General features: G+C 39.5%; 1 protein-coding gene across 1 annotated transcript in view; it reads left to right on the top strand.

Annotated features, from left to right (window-relative positions):
- The window catches only part of LOC137632457 (U3 small nucleolar RNA-interacting protein 2-like), a 71232-nt gene that overhangs the window by 34353 nt on the left and 15355 nt on the right, over positions 1-21524 (top strand). The window contains exons 3-5 of the mRNA XM_068364389.1: positions 958-1197; positions 16458-16579; positions 20718-20911. Coding sequence (XP_068220490.1) covers positions 958-1197; positions 16458-16579; positions 20718-20911 — 556 coding nt within the window. The remainder of the gene's footprint in view (positions 1-957; positions 1198-16457; positions 16580-20717; positions 20912-21524) is intronic.

Here is a 21524-nt window from a genome sequence, read left to right as displayed (position 1 = left end):
TAATCAATGTAGACTACCGAAAGTTATGAAAGCTGGTTGACTATATTTGAAGGTGAAACCATACATCCCTTCACCATTGCGATGTTATTATTGCCAAATGGATGGCCATTTAAGCCTAAAATGCAAAGAAAAACTAAAGAAGCCAGATAGGCAGGGACATTCGTCCTCCTAGTGGGTCAGTCACCCCTATAAATAGGGTGGGTTTGTATTACAGTTATGGAACACACAAATATAGAAATAATTTTTATTTTTCTAACGATACAAATTTTAGCTATCTATAAATACTTTCTCGCCAACCCTGTTCCCCGTCGAAGTTCTACCTCCAAGCAAAGTGAAGCATAGTCACAGATGTGTGAATGAGAGAGGTAGCTGACACCCCCCCCCCCCTGCTAATTAGTGGGATGGGTAGTTAACCCTCGCTAAAATTCTAATGGCTCTTTCTTTCAGCTTTGCCGAAAGTAATACCTGTATAAATAACTAAGGTTTGTATCGTTAGGAAAAATAAAAATTTATTTCCAAATTTATCATACAAGTTCATTTATTCAAGATCATCTCGCTAAACTAGAAAATTATATTGGTAAAGATATACAGGTAGAATACTTTTATGTTCTTGAGGCGTTTTTGTAACCAACTATGTGAAGATTACTTGTAGCTATCAAGTGATACTGGTACTGTAATTATTATTAATTTTACAGCAATGAGATTAATACTGTCTTTTATAGTACCAAGAGATTGGATAGTTTATGTATTGCCAAATTTAACTGTTTGATTGATCAATTAAAATGGCTAACAGAATGCTCTTCAGTTATAAACCAAGTGCTTAACATATTAACATATGTCAGTCACTAAATATTATTTGCTCTGAGGCTGAAACTAATGAAGGAATTATAGCCAAACAGCATCAGAAGTTGTATACTGTATTTAAGATTCTAAAAAATTTATGCTGTCTTTCATCAGAGGAAAATGAGGATGATGAGGAGTTAGATGACAAAGCAGTTGCAGCTCGGTTACAGGAAGAAGTATTAGACTCGGCTGGAAAACTTCGTAGACTAGTAGCAGAAACTTACTTAGAACCAGAGTTAGAAGACATTATAGTTCTTAAGTCAAAACACCAAAAGCTTCCTATCACTTGTCTAGCTGTGACAAGTGATGGTCAATTTATATATTCTGGCTCCAAAGATTGCTCTATTGTTAAATGTGAGTATTATTTTATAGTAAAGGTTGCATGTATATTGAACAGGGAATTATAAAGAATCAGTGTAGTTTTATTTCTTCAACTATTAATAGATAATCAGCTTTTCTCTGTGTTTGGATTGAATTTTATTTTCTGTTAGTGATTAGAGAAGAAATATTTGTTCTTACATTAATACAAAACTTCATTCTTTATCAAGGGTACGATTTCAATGAAACTGGAAACAAGGCAGGTGTTATTAGATGTAGACTTACCATCACAATACTTTATAATCTCTCTATTTGTTAACATTACTTCTTGACAAAACAATTATCTGAGGGAGAAATTTTGGTTAGTAAATAAGTTTGGATTCACATTACTTGGTAATTATTTGAAAACTGATGCTTTTCAGACAAAATAATTCCAACCAATCAGCTTGTATAAAAAATTTCTGAGCTAAAATGCACTTCTGCAGGTGAGTGCAAATCTGCCTCATTAAAGGAAATTCCGTATACCTACGTGCAAGTAGCTCCAAGTATGATCTTGCCACGAGCTGCCTCCAGGCAGAGAAAATTTTTTGTTACTGAAATCTTCACTATTCTACTGATAGAGGCAGCTTTCACCTCTAACATTTTGTACTGAAAAATATTGTTGACTTTGGCTTCTGAGTCTGTAAATATAGAAGTTACTGCAATAACTAGCCTCCAGGTGACCACCTGGTTGGATTACTGGTCAGGAACAGTGGCCTTCTTCACCTCTTCAGGGTTTGTCAAATCCTGAGAGCAAGAAGAAATTTACAGATTAGTTCTTTCTGGACAAAGGAGATCACCTTCCTAGTTCATCCATCTGGTAACCAGTGGAATTATGGTTGGGGTCTTAAGCAGAGCGTCACAGTAGTCACCAAATTTTCTAGGTAAATTGGTCCATAAAAGACACTGGAATTAAGGAATGGCCCAATTAGTCATATTCCACTGCTCTTCTCCCCAAAGGAGGTAGAGGGATTAGTGGAAAAATGGAAGTCCAGTCAGGAATCCTTGTTTCCACCAAACAGTCACTTTAAGAAGTCTAGGATATCAGGACCAACACCAAAGCAAAGGTATCAGGACCAACACTAAAGCAAAGGTATTGACTCCGTTGAAGTTGGCCCACAAGAAGATACCTTTGATCGCCAAATCCATGTTCACTCCACCAACAGTGTTTTCCTTGAGAAAATCTCTGGATTCTGCTCAACCCTTTCATTCCTGTTTTGGTCAGCTCAGAAGGGGTAGGAGCAGGAGAAGAGCTAGAGTTTGCTAGGGGAGGTTATCCCCTCTTGCAAGAGCCACGAGTAGGAGGATACCTGTCAAGTCACTGGGCAAGTTGGCAGTATCACAAAGCAGACAAACGAATGATAGATATCCTCCGACACATACCACCTCTGGTTTTTTTGCTTTCATCTTAACCTTACTCTGACTCTGATGAATTTGTTATCTTACCACCTGGAATTGGAGGAAGACCTCATCCTTCATTCAGAAGCAAAGATGTTACACAAGGGTGTGCTGCAGGTAGTACAGAACAGATCTCCAGCAGACTTTTACAGTCTTCTATTACTTGTGGAGAAGCAATCTCGGAACTAGAGATCTGTAATCAATCTATTCGGCCTAAACAAGTTTTTCCTACAAACTCCATTCAAGATGGAGATGGTGAGCACAGTATGAGCTGCCATCAAGAGGAATGAATTTATGCTCTCTTTAGACCTGAGTGATGCATACTTGCAGATTCCCATCCATCAATCATCAAAGAAGTTCCTTTTTCATCTTCGGGGAAGGTCTTCCAGTTTAAAGTCCTGTGCTTGGGCTGTCAACCACCCCTAAGCGTTCACTCGAGTGTTCACACTCCTCTCTGCTTTGGCTCACGCCAACATGATGCCCCTCCTAAAGTATTTGGACGACTGACTGATTCTGTCCTCTCAGAAGCAACTCCTTTATGTCGAGACAACCTCCTCTCCTTCAGATTGTGGTATATTTAGAGAAATCCAGTCTCATGGCCAAGCAGAAGATGAAATACTTGGGGTTGCAGATGGACACAATGGCAAGAAGGTGATGCATTACTCTAGGAGTGTTATTTGTCACCTTTTTTGTCCCTGCAAAGAGAATTTACTGATGTATCTCGAGTCTTTACTCATTCCTTCATGATCATTGTATTTTGCCTAGGGAAAACTGTGTGGAGTGTTAGTATCAGTGTTCCCATTGGTAAAGGAAAGTATGGGCAGTTTGATCTTCCTCTTTCTCTTCCTCTACCAACCTGTCTCCCTCCCCTTTCACTTTGTTGAATGCATCCCTTGAGGAAGAATAGGATAAAACATTTAGTCATTTAGGAAGGTCTTTTGTATCGTTCCTTAGGATTTCGTAATCGCTCTTCTCCTTAGGAAGGGAGTGGCGTATCTCTCCCGCTACTTAGTCTAGTACCTTCAGGATTAGTCAAGGCAATTGTGGGTTTGAAGGCCAGGAGAAGAATGGGAATTGTGGTCACCTTTGCCATTTGCAGTTCGTGACAGGGGAAGATTGTTCCTTGCCCTCAGCATGCCACTTTTAAGCTCATCTGTGACTGTTTGCTTTGGGGCCTCTTAGTGCCTTGTATGTCAGTAATGTTATTGACTGTGACTTCCGGATCCACTTAGAAATTTCCTCAGCTTAGTGAACGTATGACCAGTGGTTCAGTTCACACAGGGCACCTGCCACCCATTGAGATGCTACCGCTTTAGAGTTATTGGGTCCATTAACTGGCCAGAGAGTAGTACATTGGCTTCCTCTCTCTGAATACAGCTCATACCTAATAGTCTGGCTTATTCTTTTCACAGTCTCCTCTGTACTCATACACCTGACAACACTTGAGGTTACCAAACAATTCTTCTTTGCTCAAAGGGTTAACCTATGCACTGTAATTGTTCAGTGGGTACTTTTTTCTTGGTAAGTGTGGAAGAGACTCTTTAGTTAGGGTAAGCAGCTCTTCTGGAAAGATACCCCAAAATCAAACCATTGTTTTGTATTCTTGGGTAGTGCCATAGCCTCGGTACTATGGTCTTCCACTGTCTTGATTGAGGGTACTCTCAGGCATACTATTCTATCTTCTTTTTTTTTTAATATGAAAGATCTGTTACTGTTACTGTTCTGAAAATATTTTTTATTGTTTGTTACTTCTCTTGTAGTATTTGTATTTCCTTGTGTTCTTTCCTCACTGGGCTGTTTTCTCTGTTAGAGCTCTTTTGCTTATAGCATCCTGCTTTTCCATCTAAGGTTGTAGCTTAGTTGGTAATAATAATGACTGTAGGTGTACAGTTGTTCCTGGGGCAAATACCAACAACAATACTTACAGGATTAAAAGAAAGGATCCTCTTCCTCCCCTTGCTGAGGGAAACCCTTGCACTGTACAACTTGTTGTATCAGTCGTAGGTGATTGGTCTCTATTATATTATCACTGATGTTGGAGGATGATGTGTCTGTGATTGTGAAATCCTGAGATTACAGTTCCTGTTGAGGAACATCTTATGGCTTCTTCCACCTTTGAGTGTTGTCATAAATGCCTAGGTTTGATTCCGAAGAAGGCTGGGGGCTCTTCCCCCTGCCAATTCTTTTTCTTCTTCAAGTTTTACTTCCTTCCTCTTCTTTGTCATTTTAATTTTTTTGCAAAAAAAGGTGAAGAGGATGAAGTCGAAGGAGACTAGGAAGACCGATTGCAAGAGACTTTGACGCACATGAGAGAGATGGTGAACTCCCAAGTGCCACCCCTCTGGGTAGGTGACCTGGGTTATGGTACTGGGGCTTATACACCTGGCACAAATGAGTGGCCCTTACAGGACTGGACAGGAAGTACATTTAGGATCACCTCAGTTGCATCTGTTTAGACTATTTAAAAGTCCTTTCTTTACTGGTCCTCATACTGAAGAAGGCTTTCCAGTGAAAACTTTTTTGAGAACTTAGAACTCCAACATGAACATCAAGTGAGTATATATACATACATATACCAAGGCACTTCCCCCAATTTTGGGGGGTAGCCGACATCAAACAAATGAAACAGAAAAGGGGACCTCTCCTCTCTACGTTCCTCCCAGCCTGACAAGGGACTCAACCGAGTTTGGTACTGCTAGGGGTGCCATAGTCCACCCTCCCCCGTTATCCACCACAGATGAAGCTTCAAACGCTGAATCCCCTACTGCTCCTACCTCCGCGGTCTTCCAAGGTACCGGAGGAAGCAGCAGAGCCTACCAGAACTGCGTCACAATCACTCGCCATTCATTCCTATTTCTAGCATGTTCCCTTGCCTCTCTCACATCTATCCTCCTATCACCCAGAGCTTCCTTCACTCCATCCATCCACCCAAACCTTGGCCTTCCTCTTGTACTTTTCCCATCAGCTCTTGCATTCATTACCTTCTTTAGCAGACAGCCAATTTCCATTCTCTCAACATGGCCAAACCACCTCAACACATTCATATCCACTCTAGCTGCTAACTCATTTCTTACACCCGTTCTCACCCTCACTACTTCGTTCCTAACCCTATCTACTCGAGATACACCAGCCATACTCCTTAGACATTTCATCTAAAACACATTCAGTTTTTGTCTTTCCGTCACTTTCATTCCCCACAACTCCGATCCATACATCACTGTTGGTACAGTCACTTTCTCATACAGAACTCTCTTTACATTCATGCCTAACCCTCTATTCTGTACTACTCCCTTAACTGCCCCCAACACTTTGCATCCTTCATTCACTCACTGACGTACATCTGCTTCCACTCCGCCATTTGCTGCAACAACAGACCCCAAGTACTTAAACTGATCCAGCGATCAAGCGAGTATAGAAATAATAAATTCTCTTATTAGAATTGAATTTGTCATGCTATGTATCAAAGATATCTTGCAGTCTCTTGCAATAATTTTGCAAACATTGATGATTAATGGTAACTTCACTATTTCTCCTATATTTATCATGGAAATTTATTTATTTGTATTGAAGGAATCTATCAAGAACTTTTATATTGGCTATCAGTTTTGATTTGCATTGTTATAGTAAAATTTTCTAATTGTGGCCAGATACTCCTCTGTTGTAACAGAAATTTTTAGCATGGGTGCAGTATTTATTTGAAATAAATATTGTTAGAGGTCTTGGAATCTCCTTACACTGAATATCCAAACATTAGTTAGAACCCACATATATCCGTCTTTTTTAGATATAGACTAAGGTTAGTAACCAATATTTTTAATATATAAAATGAGAGGTGTTAATTTTATGCCAGGACTTTCAGTAATTTTCTCTCCATGTACATGGTGCAGTAGTATAACTTGGAATGATATGCTCATAATTTTGTATATTTGCTTACTATCTGTTCCTAATTCCAAGACCACACATTCACAATGTAATTGATTACTCTATCACTTTTCTATTTATTCTTTATTTATTGGTTTTGGTATCAACATGTCAGACTACATATTTCTTTCTTCACTTAATGTAATATATGAAATATACTGCTATTTGTTTGAGAATTCTTCCATGCTCTCATTTTGAAGCATTAGATGTTAGGCAGAATTTTAGGAACATTTTTTATTGTTTAAAAGTACCTTTTTCAATATTAAACTTACCCGATAATCATGTAGCTGTCAACTCCGTTGCCCGACAGAATTCTACGGGAGGGATACGCCAGCTATCACTATACTAGAAGGGGGTGTACTCACAAGCGCCACCTGTGGCCAGGTACTACAGTACTTGTTGTTGACGCCACCTCACTTTTTCCTCTGTCGTGCTTCCGGCAAGACGTTCTTGGATACGCTTATGATTTTGGAGTATTGTTCACGGTTTGGTGAAGTATTTCTCTAAATTTGCAGCTATTCGCTATACTGGAAACTTCTATATTAGCTTAGTTAGCTTTTGGAATTAATTGATTTATTATGGTGACGAAGAGAGTATTAACTCTCTTTCACCTTTAAATGGCCGACCCTTCCCTTAGACGGAAGTGTTGGTGTCTAAGAGAGTATAGACTCTCTTAATTTTGCTTAACAAAAGTTATAGATTTATTTTATATCTCTCCGCCTCTTATAGGCCTCTTCGATTAACTTCCTTTTATTATAAACTTATTAAAATTAATTTTTATATTTGTTTATATTCGACCTTCCTAATAGTAGGCGGTCTTTTCTTGGTACCGAAGTTAATTAACTTTGAGCCCGTCATTTCGGTTTTACCTGTTAACATATTATGCTATTTTAATGTCTTTGAAAGAATTTCTTTGATAGTCTCGTACTGTTTTCAAAGTTGAACTAACGTTTTGTTTTGTCTCTGCAGTTGTTGACGTTCAGAACGTTCAACTTGCGCTCTATCGTTATGATAGAGAAAGAATTTTCACGGTTTCACGTTGCAGTAAGAGTAACCGTGTCTAGCGTTTTGTTCATTCTTTCTTAACTTAATGGTTTTAATCCTAATAAAGGAACTTTTCATTTTGGGAAATATTTCAGTTTTTTCCTTTAACAATAATATGTTTTAACGATATATATGATTGGGCTCTTCTCTCAGGTTCTAAGTCAAGAGAGATTAGAGAGAGAGAGATATAGAGACGGAGGGAGAAAGAGGAGGATAAACGTTTCATTCAAGCGAGTAACGTTGTTATCGTTTTTGCTCTTCTCCCTAGTCTCTTTAGGGGAAGAAGGTAAACGTTTCTAGAGTGATCTAGTGTTTAGTCTCTTTCCAGCCACTGAATTATTTATCTTTCATTAGATTTTTCTGTTACATTGTAATTCTGTTTTCGCAATTACTAACTTTTGAGAAAGGATAGAATTGCGTGTTTCAGGTACAAACCACTTAAAGTTTCGAGTTCAGTGAAATAAGTGCAAACAGAAAATCAAAGTGATAAGTGATTAGTGCGTGAGGGTACTTCTGTGCGCGCCAGTCGTCCTCCCAGTCCGGGACCTCTTGCAAGCTCCCAAGCCCAGGGGAGAAGCAATGACGAAGGGCAAAAGGGTTCAGCAGGCCTTGATCGGCGCACAGAAGTATCCTCGGTGGTTGCGGGCGTGTCTTACCGAGACCGTCACTCCCACCCGCAGACGATTGAGCCCTTATTTTGCTCGTCTGCAGAAAAAATTTAGGGGAGAAAACGCTGGTCTCAGGTCTCAAGACCTCTTAAACGTAAAGTCCAGACCTATGCCAGACGTACGAAGTTAGAGTTCAACAACCCGGATGCAGTCATTGGGTTAGCTCTGACTCCCCGCAGTCATCAGTTGAATGCACTCCGCCTAAGAGGAGTAAGGTTCTGCCGCAACAGATCTCTGCTGTTAAGGCTTTACCTCAGCAGACCTTAGTGTCTGCCGACCCCAAGTTGACTCTACTGCAGTCCATGCAGTCACAACTTTCGGTCTTGATGCGTGAGTGTCGGGCTGAGAAGGTTGCGCCTCCGCCTGCGCTCGCTCCGCCTGCGCTCGCTCTGCCTGACCGCAGTACCGCCTGCCAGGCGTACGATGTTGAGCCACGTTATGAGTTTACTGATCCCAGTGGTGTGCAGCTCCCTCCGCCTTCCTTAAGGCAACCTCAGCAATGGGAACAGGAGGCTTATACCTCTCTTCCTCCGCTTCCACTTGCTGTTCCACCAGTGAGGCAACACTCGCTTGAGGTACAACAACCTCTCCCATCCATGAGTCAGTCTCCTCAGCTCTCGCTGCAGCGAGCTCAACCCTCCTCAAGGCAAGCACCTCAACACCTTAGCCTTGCGCCTCAGGAGCCTCAACTTGCGAGACTTTTACTGCGTTCTGCGCAGCCACTACCTTTTCGCTCTCAGCTCACACCGCAGGAACCTCAACTCGTTCCTCAGGAACTTGCTACTGCGCATCCGCCAACCACTCAGCAAGCGCAACCCTTGAGTTCAGCCACTCATGCCAGGAGTCAGCCTCCTCCACCCATGAGCCTACCTTCTGCTGATCAGCCTTTGCAGACTGAGCCTCAGTTGTTCCCTCAACAGAGTCTTGAAGAGGAAACCACAACTATTGTTGTTCCAGCTCGTTCTGACTCTGCTGTTCAGCTTACCTTACCTCCATTGTCAAACATTATGATAATGGAGGTTATTTGTATTACTTATAAAAATATATTTGTATTCCTTGCAATATATTTTTAACAATATCGCAAAATATGGCAAAAATATGAATCATGAGTTATGAATGTAAGGTTAATATTATGTTGATATTAAAACCCCATGCAAGCATGCATAAAGCACTCTAGCACTGGTCATGGAATTTCTGAGAAATGTTAAACGCCATGCACACGCTCTGCTTACCTTACAGCATGCTCTACATACAGCATGCTCTGCTTACAGCATGCTCTGCATACAACATGCTGTGCATACAGCATGCTCTGCATTCAGCATGCTCTGCATACAACATGCTCTACATACAGCATGCTCTGCATACAGCATGCTCTGCATACAACATGCTCTGCATACAGCATGCTCTGCATTCAGCATGCTCTGCATACAACATGCTCTGCATACAGCATGCTCTGCATTCAGCATGCTCAGCATACAACATGCTCTACATACAGCATGCTCTGCATACAGCATACTCTGCATACAACATGCTCTGCATACCTTACCGCATGCTTCTCAGTCACACATCTTTGGTTGTTGCCAACTCACTAGACTGTCAAGCAGTTTCATAACGTTGCCTTCTAGTCTGCTGCTTTTGCACCAGTGAAACCCTCACTGAGAGAACTTAGCTTTTCTAGGATATGGTCCCTGTAGATGAGAAAGTTCTTTTCTCCCTCCTTCTGATATTCCCTTGAGGACTCTGTCATTTGGAGGGAGCCTTTAGCTGCGTAGCCTCCTATGGACTTTTATTTGAGCATAACATGCTTCCAGGGAAGGTAATGGTTCCACTTCAGTCGCTAATCCCGTCTGTTACCACACCTGCTCCCATAGACCTTGAGCTGTGTTGCAAGACATGCAGTCCAAGCTTAGTCCTTGTTAGAGGATTTTTTGTTTACGGAGTCAATGTGTCACGGGGAAGACGTTCAACAACCAGCAGAAGTGACTTGTTGTGACGCAGTGCGGCAACCTCAGCAACCCGATAAGGAGTTGTCTGTACGACCCAGACAGTCTAGACAGATTCGGGTTGTCACTGTACAGTAGCGTCCCGAATTAAGCGTGTTCGAATTACACGATTCCCCTTTTCCACGATCGCTATTTTTCAAAAATAAATTTTCTGTATCCACGAGGCTGTTCAAAGTTCGCGAGTCAAGCACTACAAAATGTATCAAATCTATAGTCTTTTTAAGTATATTGGTAGCCCTAAATACGGTGATTTATAATAAATGTTACAAAACAATATTAACATTACATTTCATTAACATAATTTCATGATGAATAGCCTATTTAAGGATAAAATTCCACAACAATGAAATCAACTGTTAACTGTGCGAGTCCAGCTGACAAAATGTAAACAGAAATGTGGTTACGTTCTCGGCAATCTTTATCTTTCTCCAACCTTACGATAATTGTAATGGTAGTGTTAATGATGGTATATTAAAGCATTATTTTTGTTTAGTACAGTATATTTAAAAGCCTTATTTTTCCCTCTGGGCGTTCAAGGTTTTCACGAGTAGACTGGGTTCGTTTATCGGCAGTGAATAGCCTAAACTTCGGTAACGAGTCGTCAATATTTTGTCATATTTTAAACAGTAGGCTATACATTTGATTTGCAAACATTGGTTTTGTAGAGTAGACGGTAAAATAAAATCTAGAGAGAGAGAGAGAGAGAGAGAGAGAGAGAGAGAGAGAGAGAGAGAGAGAGAGAGGTAAAATAAAATCGAGAGAGAGAGAGAGAGAGAGAGAGAGAGAGAGAGAGAGAGAGAGAGAGAGAGAGAGAGAGAGAGATTTGATGGCAGAAATCTCTCTCTCTCTAGATTTTATTTTACCGTCTACTCTACAAAACCAATGTTTGCAAATCAAATGTATACTGTTTAAAATATGACAAAATATTGACGACTCGTTACCGAAGTTTAGGCTATTCACTGCCGATAAACGATAACAAACCCTTTAATGCAAACTAACTGTATCCTTTGATATTCCTCTATATTTATCACGAATTCCTTCTATACCTCCTCAGACACTCTTATTTCAAATATCTAAATTATTCTTATCACAACTAACACCATCTAGTCATTTTCATTCCATTATATCTATTATTCCTCTGAATCTTCCCTTTCCTTATTCTGTTATTCGATGGGATTCGTTTTTTCCCTTTACCGTCTTTCAGAATCTATTTTTAGCCACTGGCAACCAAATCCCCCCTTCCCCCGTCTCCTACCGTCTCCCCTGCCAGTCCACCCAGCCTATCTCATCACTCCCCTGTTCTAGGTCTGTAACCTTCTGCGTCATAATCTCTCTCTCTCTCTCTCTCTCTCTCTCTCTCTCTCTCTCTCTCTCTCTCTCTCTCTCTCTCTCTCTCGTTATACAATACTTACAAATAGATGAAGAAACCAAAATCGGTTTTCTTGAAGTGTCAATTAAATACAAAACGAAAAAATTATACCGTGTATACATCCATTTCAATCATAGCTTAAAATACGGTAACCGATTTCGTCAGCAAACCACTATTTTTTAGGAAACACCATTCTATTCCAGAAAATTTTTACTCTTTAAATGTCAATTGCGCTATAATAAAACATGTACTTATGTTGTTAAATTTCGGGTGTGTTTTAAAAATCGAGTATTGCTAACTTATTTTTGTTTTACTTTTGGCTGTGATCACATCAGCTGATGTCTAGCTTCCGCGCAAATACAATAACAAAGAATTGTTTACACCATTTCTTAACTTATTCAAACCATCTATACAGTTAATATTACATAAACACCAATGTGTTATAACCTAACATATTTATTGTTTAGTACTTTAAAACCATCCCTCTCTCTCTCTCTCTCTCTCTCTCTCTCTCTCTCTCTCTCTCTCTCTCTCTCTCTCTCTCTCTCTCTCTCTCTCTCTCTCTCTCTCTCTCTCTCATCGAACGTTATAGCGGTAACCTAATTGTTCGGTGACTTTAAAAATAGGCCTAGTACTTTCTTCTTTACCTTTTTTGCATATGGATCCATAATTGAGGTGGGTACAAGTTGACTTATAACTGAAGTTAGGAAAAGTATTTTGGATATGGAAAGGACAATTATCTTTCGTAACAACAGTTTAGAATTATCGTAAGTTATCACTCTGTCATTAGCGGCAGTTAGCTATTGTGGATTAAACGCATAAGGAAAAAAAAATTTCCAGCTTTGCTACGAATTTAGGAATTTATATGGATACGGTAAGTAAAATATTTGTAATAACATAATGTTTACTAAATGTTTGTAATATCATTAGTTATGACTTAGATCATGTGTGTTTAATGCATTCGTTTGTTTATTATGATCGAAGATGGAGCGTAAACAAATGGAAGGTTTCCGTTTCAGGCGGCATCATAAAGAAAAACATTTCATAAATGGCATTCATTTCATTTATTTGAAAGTTCTAATAAAAAATAATTAAAACATTGATAATAACAAATTCAACATATAATCTATACTTGGTAAAATTGCTGTCAATTCAAAAACACAGATGTATAAATGCGTCTGTTTCTTCGTTGTGATCAGAGTTAAACGTAAACAAAACATTGGTTGTCGTTTTCTATTCTGCTTTTTAGCGTGTTTAGGAAACGCATGATATAAAATCGCCTTTATTTTGATAATTCTGGATTTTCAATCATACAACAAGCTAGTCTATAGAGTGATGGTTTTGCTATTCACCAGTTGTATTATACAATAGATATGACAAACATTAAAATTTGTCTGTATTTTGGGTTGTGTTGTAACGGGAAATATATGGTGTTTACACCTATCCTGGTTATAATTTTAACCATTTTTCAAGTTATTAGAACTTTAAAGTATATTAAATGTTTTATTTATTTACAAAAACAATTTGATATTATAAAGAAATACAGTATAGTACAAAGAAAGTATTGGAAATGGGTAGTAAACACATTTGAATAGGCAAATTGCTGGTTGCCATGGCCACAATGGAATTATTTCTGTTAGTTGTGTGTTTCGAAATTCGCGATTTTCCATTTACACGAGGTCATTAATCGACCAAATTCTCGCATAATTCGGGACCCTACTGTACTTCCTCGCTTGCCCATGGTTGACAGTTCACAGACTGTGCAGCAGTACCATGATCTTGTGTCCGGCTCCGTTAGACGACTGGCTTTTAAGAGCTCCCACAAGTCGTCGCTGTCTGGAGATTTTCAAATGGACTATGGATCTGACCAAGGAACTGGGCCTCCTGGTCAATTTTGAGGAGTCTCAGCTCGTCCCATCCCAGACCATTGTCTCCTTGGGTATGGATCTTCAGAGTCGAGCTTTTCGGGCTTCTCCGTCGGCCCCAAGGATCTTCCAAGCCCTAGAATGCATCCAGAGCATGCTGAGAAGGAACCGATGCTCAGTCAGGTAGTGGATGAGTCTAACAGGGACACTTTCATCGCTGGCCCTGTTCATCGTGTTAGGGAGACTCCACCTCCCCCCCCTTCAGTATCATCTAGCTGCTCACTGGATAAAGGACATGACGCTAGAGACGGTCTCAGTTCCTGTTTCCGAAGAGAGGAGGTCTTCTCTCGCGTGGTGTAAGAACAGCTTTCTTCTCAAGGAAGTCTACCTTTGGCTGTTCAGAAACACGACCGCCGTCTCCTCTCGGACGCATCAGACACGGGCTGGGGTGCGACTTTGGACGGACAAGAATGCTCGGGAACATGGAATCAGGAGCAAAGGACACTTCACATCAATTGCAAGGAGTTGTTGGCGGTTATTCTGGCCTTGATAAACTTCAAGTCCCTCCAGCTTAACAAAGTGGTGGAGTTGGACTCTGACAACACCACAGCCCTGGCTTACATCTTCAAGCAGGGAGGGACTCTTTCGTGGAAGTTGTTCTAGATCGCAAGGGACCTACTCATCTGGTCTAAAGATCGAAAGCTAACTGGTAACGAGGTTCATTCAGGGCGGTATGAATGTCATGGCAGATCACCTCAGCCGGAAGGGTCAGGTCATCCCCACAGAGTGGACCCTTCTCAAGAATGTTTGCAGCAGACTTTGGGCCCTGTGGGGTCAGCCAACCATAGATCTGTTCGCTACCTCGATAACCTAGAGACTCCTGTTGTATTGTTCTCCGATTCCAGACCCAGCAGCAGTTCACGTGGATGCTTTTCTGCTGGATTGGTTCCATCTCGACCTGTATGCATTCCCGCCGTTCAAGATTGTCAACAGGGTACTTCAGAAGTTCTCCTCTCACAAAGGGACACGGCTGACGTTGGTTGGCTCCGCTCTGGCCCGCGAGAGAATGGTTCTTAGAGGTACTGCAATGGCTGGTCGACATTCCCAGGACTCTTCCTCTAGGAGTGAACCTTCTAAGTCTACCTCACGTAAAGAAGGTACACCCAATCCTCCACGCTCTTCGTCTGACTGCCTTCAGACTTTCGAAAGACTCTCAAGAGCTAGGGGCTTTTCGAAGGAGGCAGCCAGAGCGATTGCCAAAGCAAGGAGAACATCCACTCTCAGAATCTATCAGTCTCAAGGGGAAGTCTTCCGTAGCTGGTACAAGACCAATGCAGTTTCCTCAACCAGTACCACTGTAACCCAGATTGCTGACTTCCTGTTATATCTAAGGAAAGTAAGATCCCTTTCAGCTCCTACGATCAAGGGTTACAGAAGTATGTTGGCAGCGGTTTTCCGCCACAGAGGCTTGGATCTTTCCACCAACAAAGATCTACAGGACCTCCCTAGGTCTTTTGAGACCTCAAAGGAACGTCGGTTGTCCACTCCAGGCTGGAATCTAGACGTGGTCCTAAGGTTCCTTATGTCATCAAGATTTGAACCTCTCCAATCAGCCTCTTTTTAGGACCTCACATTAAAAACTCTTTTCCTCGTGTGCTTGACAACAGCTAAAAGAGTAAGTGAGATCCACGCCTTCAGCAGGATCATTGTTTTCACATCTGAAACGGCTACATGTTCCTTGCAGCTCGGTTTTTGCTAAACGAGCTTCCTTCACGTCCTTGGCCTAAATCGTTCGAGATCCCAAGCCTGTCCAACTTGGTGGGGAATGAACTGAAGAGAGTACTTTGCCCAGTTAGAGCTCTTAGGTACTATCTAAAAGGTCTTAACCTTTACAAGGACAATCAGAAGCCTTATAGTGTGCTATCAAGAAACCTTCTTTTCCAAGTTCTAAGAACTCAGTTTCTTACTATTCAGGCTTCTGATTAGAGAAACACATTCTCATCTGAAGGAAGAAGACCTTGCTTTGCTGAAGGTAAGGACACATGAAGTGGGAGCTGTGGCTACTTCAGTGGCCTTCAAACAGAGCCATTCTCTGCAGAGTGTTATGGATGCAACCTATTGGAGAAGCAAGTCAGTGTTCGCATCATTCTATCTCAAAGATGTCCAGTCTCTTTACGAGTACTGCTACACCCTGGGACCATTCGTAGCAACGAATGCAGTAGTAGGCGAGGGCTCAGCCACTACATTCCCATAATCCCATAACCTTTTAACCTTTCTCTTGAATACTTTTTATGGGTTGTACGGTCGGCTAAGAAGCCTTCCACATCCTTGTTGATTTGGCGGGTGGTCAATTCTTTCTTGAGAAGCGCCGAGGTTAAAGGTTGTGATGAGGTCCTTTAGTATGGGTTGCAGCCCTGTATACTTTAGCACCTTTGAGTTGATTCAGCCTTCCAAGAGGAACGCTGCGCTCAGTAAGGAAGACGATCTTATTAAAGGCAGAGTAACGGTTCAAGTCGACTTCCTTACCAGGTACTTATTATTTCATTGTTATTGTGGATAACTGATTATATGAAATACGGGATACTTAGCTATCCTTTAGTCTTGTACACTGGTTTTTTCACCCACCCCCCTGGGTGTGAATCAGCTACATGATTATCGGGTAAGTTTAATATTGAAAAATGTTATTTTCATTAGTAAAATAAATTTTTGAATATACTTACCCGATAATCATGATTTAATTGACCCACCCTTCCTCCCCATAGAGAACCAGTGGACCGAGGAAAAAGTGAGGTGGCGTCAACAACAAGTACTGTAGTACCTGGCCACAGGTGGCGCTTGTGAGTACACCCCCTTCTAGTATAGTGATAGCTGGCGTATCCCTCCCGTAGAATTCTGTCGGGCAACGGAGTTGACAGCTACATGATTATCGGGTAAGTATATTCAAAAATTTATTTTACTAATGAAAATAACATTTTTTATTCTGTTACAGATAGTATAGATGGAAAAAGGCTAGGGCATATAGCTGGAGGACGCAAGGGCACTGAAAAGTTTCATGTTGGTCACACCTCTCATATATATTCACTTGCTGTTTCCACTGATGGCAAATTCTTGGTAATTATAATTTTTTTCTGTATCTTTTATTTTGTTAAATTATGAAATTATTCCACTTATTTTTTTCCCTTTTAATGTATTTTCAGTTCCATATTTAGCTGAACATTTTAAGTGATTACCTAGTCTTTATCGCTAGTTGTAAATATTTAATACTATTTTCTTTTAATATTGGCTCTTGTTATCTTAGCCAGGCAAGACACAATAAGTTTGGGTGTTGAATTTAAATGTCTTGAGATGAAACCACAGAAATAGTTGGTTGTTTAAAAAATAGGATATTATTACATAAATCCTTTCCGCAGAAGCTCTAATAGCTCCAAGAGTGGATCAGCTGAAAGTTTGAATAGGAATGAGTAAACTAGACAAAGTTCTCTTGCTTGAGGGTACACTCAGGCACACTATTCTATCTAATTTCTCTTCCTCTTGTTTTGTTAAAGTTTTTATAGTTTATATAGGAATTATTTATTTTAATGTTACTGTTCTTAAAGTATTTCTTTCCTTGTTTCTTTTCCTCAGTGGGCTATTTTCCCTGTTGGGGCCCCTGGACTTATAGCATGCTGCTTTCCTAACAAGGGTTGTAGCTTAGCAAATAATGATAACAACTTTGGTTAGTCACCCCAAAATTTTGGCCTCCTAATGTCTAGCTTTATATAAACATAAACAAAGTTAATACCAATTTATAGAATAAAGAAAAAAATTAGAACAATTTGCCATATACTTGTTTATTACTGTATATTAAAAACTAAAACAAAAAAGCTACAGTAGTAGGTTGTATCAAACAAACCTCTCTATCACACTCGACAACTAGGTTGGGTCACCCTAAAATTGTTGCCTCCGGTCTCCAACCTGTTGTGCCAACACACATCCAGATATTCCAGAGCTCTGAGGAATCGCTTTGGCTTCACACGTGAAGGTTATCCAGCATCTTCTCTCATAGGAAGGCTTTTTGCGCACATTTGTGTAAGGGATGTCTGGATACCTCCGGAAATCTTCAACTTTCATGTACCAAGCCAAGTGGGTCATCTTCTGTAGTTGGTGTCTTGAAAGAGGCATATCTCCTCTTGAAATCTCTATTTTCTTGATAGCCAAAATTTTGCTTAACCTCCGAAGAGAAAAGCTCTTCTAAGTATTGGTGAAGAAAGGCTACTACTCAGCTTTGAGCTAGTTCGTTAGGCTTAAAGGAGCTATTTTCTCTTTGGCGGAACTTGCCATCTCATATGAAGCTTTGAACAGTCTTGTCCTTTAATGGAGGTGAGGCTACCACCCTGAGATGTCATTAGGGTCTTCCGGTCCTTCAAAAGGGCACTTTACAAACTGTTGAAGCTTGTCTCAAAAAGGAACCTTACCTTTAATACAGGGTTTTTGCTCACCTTAGCCTCCACCAAACTGTTTAGTGAGCTTCATGGTCTCTCCTTCAGCATAACTCGTACCGAGCATTGGAGACAGGTCTTGTTCTCCTTCGTTCCTGAGATCATAGCAAAAACCCAGAATCCGCCAGTTTTCGATTCCAGGTTTTCTTTTTTCAAGTAGTGAGCCCTAGAAAGGTAAATGGCAATCTTGATCAGCTATTTTTTGAAGGATTGCCATGGCTTTTAAGGAGACAGTTTTGACTGTCACCAAGAAGGCTGTTCAATTGAGCAGCATGACTTTGAGGTGGATGCTGATGATGCCATTGAGCTACTGGCCTCTCATGTAGAAGAGATATCTACTGCAGACTTAATTCAATTAAAGCAAATAATTGAAAAAGAGGCACACATTCAAACCCCAAAGCTTAAGAAACTTCCAATCAAATATGGCCAAAGGTTCTGTAGGGATGCAATAAAGGTTGGGAAAGTTTCAAGAGATAAAATAAAATTTTCAGAGGATTCATGGATTTTTTATAGTATGCCACAAGCAGATCTTAGAGGAGAAGAATATAAATTTCCAGAATAGACTGGAAAGCTACTTCAAAAAGTGGGTTCCTGCAACATATTCTGTAGTTTTTACTCAATTGCTTTTTTACCTCCACTAGCTCTTTCCACTTTTTTGTTCAAAATTTTCTTTTCCTTATACATTGTCAAATGTTACAGTTGCTTTACATGTTATTCTACCTGCTTTAGAGAATAAAACATTTGGGGCTAAGAAAATTTGTTAATTTTATTTACACTTCTTGAAGTGTTTAACCCTTTTACCCCCAGGTTATTTGGAAATTTCCAACCCTTAACCCCCAGGGAGTTATTTTTTTTCCCAGCACATTTTGCAGTATATTTTTTTTAAATTGCTCTAATAGCCTTAATTTTTGTCATAGAGATGTCAGGTTGGTCTCATTCTCTTGGAAAATGCTTGAATTTTCTCAAAAATTCATCAAAAATATGAAAAAAATAATTTTTATAGCATTTTTTTGCAAGGACGTACCGGTACATCCATGGGGGTAAAGGGATGGCTTTTGTGAAACGTACCAGTACGTCTTTTGGGGGTAAAAGGGTTAATGTTTTTAATTCAACCAACCCCTTAATTTTAAGAATTCAGCTGGTGCTCTGCATAAATAAAGACAAAGAAATTCCGTCAGTTTTGGTTGGTGTACAGTATCTCGAAAGTATGAAGTTAAGTAAGCAAAGCAAGCATATGGCAATTTATTTGCCGGAAACTATCCAATTAAATGTTGAGGATTTTCCTCTCAAAGCACAAGCAGTATTCTGGAAGTTTGGGTAGACAATTAAAAGTCTGTAGGTTCAGATAAAAAGGGATAGACAAGTATGATAGCAGCTTAGAAGTATATCAACAGGCCATGGAACAGGGATGGGTATTTGTAGAGATTTATTATTCTGGACACAAGTTGAATGCATAATTTTTTTTTATGACGTGAGATCCAACCTTACTGTAAAGATACTGGGGTCCTTAAGGGAACCGTCCACAAAAATCATGATTTAAAAAAAGAAATCATACCATAAAAATTACTTTATGAACTGAATAATTTTGTGACAGATTTTTTATTTTCCTTTTTGTTTTGTTAATTAATTTTTTTTTCATCTTTTCTTGTCTAGACGCAAAGAAATTGTGAAAAACAAAAACAAAAAGGAAAATAAAAAATCTGTCACACAGAATTATGGGATTTTTATTCTTCTTTACAATGATATCTTTCTCTCTAAGTTTGAACAATAAATAACCAAGAAATGGATACCGACAACTGACATGCGAATAAGTATGTTTCTGAGTTATGAGATTTGCTATGTAAATTTTCTCATTTTTCATATGAAAATCAAAATAACATTATTATGGCTGGCCTCCTCATATGATGGTAGTTCTTTACCTACACTCTCCAATACCTTTCATCACTGCCAGATGTACTGTACAAGATTTCAAAACATATTTGAAAATATCGCTGTATATATACGAAAATAAACATGCATAGACGCTACTGTCAAACTGTCTTGTAGATGACGCAGTAGGATGACGTCATCATTTAAAGATTGCTTTATCTTCATTATTTGTAGAAATAATTGGCTGAAACTTCTGGAGAGTATGTACCACAATTTTCTGCATACATAGAAACAGTAACTCTATTTTTGTTTTTTTCAAGTTGTTAATTTATACACCTTCGCTGACGGTCCCCTTGATGTAAGACATCCGCTGGTCTATTGTTCTAGTTTTGGGGGACTTCATAAGAGTCTTAGAGAATTGAGGGATGATTCCAGTTATTCTCTTTATTATTCTTTTAGGATAGGTAATGTTTGGTTTGATACTAGTGGCATTTTAAAAATTTTAGAAACAAGTTTTTACTTCAAATGTGAATAATTGGGATACAGTATTACAGTTTCCTATTTTTCTTTTTTTAACTTTAAGGTATATTTCCATTTCTGTACTGTTATATAATTACTTTACTGAGTAAGTTCCATAGCATAAGTGACCTTTTGTTATAGTGATGTCAGAGAATTTTAACCAATCAATCTAATTTAATTGTTTGTAATTATTGTTTCCCTTCTCATTCATGCTTTTTAATTTTTTCATTAACTACATCCTTTGATTGTTCAGTATACCCAAGATTACCTACACCATGTAAATTAGCATAGATAGCCTTTCAGTGTTATAATTCATGGTTATTGCTTTTAGATGTATTTTCAACAAATTAAATTAATTTGTTATTGGCTCTATGAATTCTCAGGCTTCTGGCGATGTAGGAGGCTTTATTCATGTATGGAATGGTGAAACTTTAGAACACCTAAAGAAGTTCAAAAGTCATCGGAGTGCAGTGTCTGCGTTGGCCTTCCGTCGTTCATCCCACACACTCTATTCTGCATCACATGACAGGATGGTTATGGTGTGGGATCTTGATACCATGGCATTTGTTGAACATTTGTAAGTACTGGTACTTGGACACATTATATTGGTGGTTTTCAGAGTAACTTATAATAGAAGCTTTCTATGATTTACTCTAGTATTACATAGGTTGCTCTTTGGAAATACGATTGAGATAATTGGTGATGTAGATAATTGTTTTTGTTCCTAAACGAGTTAAAACCATTGCCTTTTAGGAGTAAGACTTCAGCCTAGTTGAAACAGCCATTATTATTTAATGAGGTAGTTATGACTTCTGATGGGTGGTAGTGAAGCCCTGCACACTCATCAGTTAGCAAGACCAGCATTTTTGATTCCGACCTCAAGCAGTACTATATGCATGTACTCTTGCTGGCTCTCAAGAATCTATTCTCTTTTAATTTTTTCTTTGCTCTTTCCAGAATAACTGGTAAGTACTGTAAACAGACATGCGGTTGTGTCCAGGTAAAGTTGATTAAAAGTGTAATAGGTTTATGCCAAAGCCTTTAGTTGACTTCTATAATTTTTTTTTTTTTTTTTTTGGGGGGGGATAGCAGTCATCCCCTTGTGATGTGCAGGTTGTAGCTACCTGTGCAATGGGTGGAGTTTGCTAAGGAGGACAGTTTAAAATTGCTTTTGCTACTTCAAAATTTAT

Source organism: Palaemon carinicauda, chromosome 41 (genome assembly GCF_036898095.1).
Source record: "Palaemon carinicauda isolate YSFRI2023 chromosome 41, ASM3689809v2, whole genome shotgun sequence".
Lineage (NCBI taxonomy): Eukaryota > Metazoa > Arthropoda > Malacostraca > Decapoda > Palaemonidae > Palaemon > Palaemon carinicauda.
Note: the sequence above shows the minus strand (reverse complement) of the source record. Positions and strands in the feature narration are given on the sequence as shown.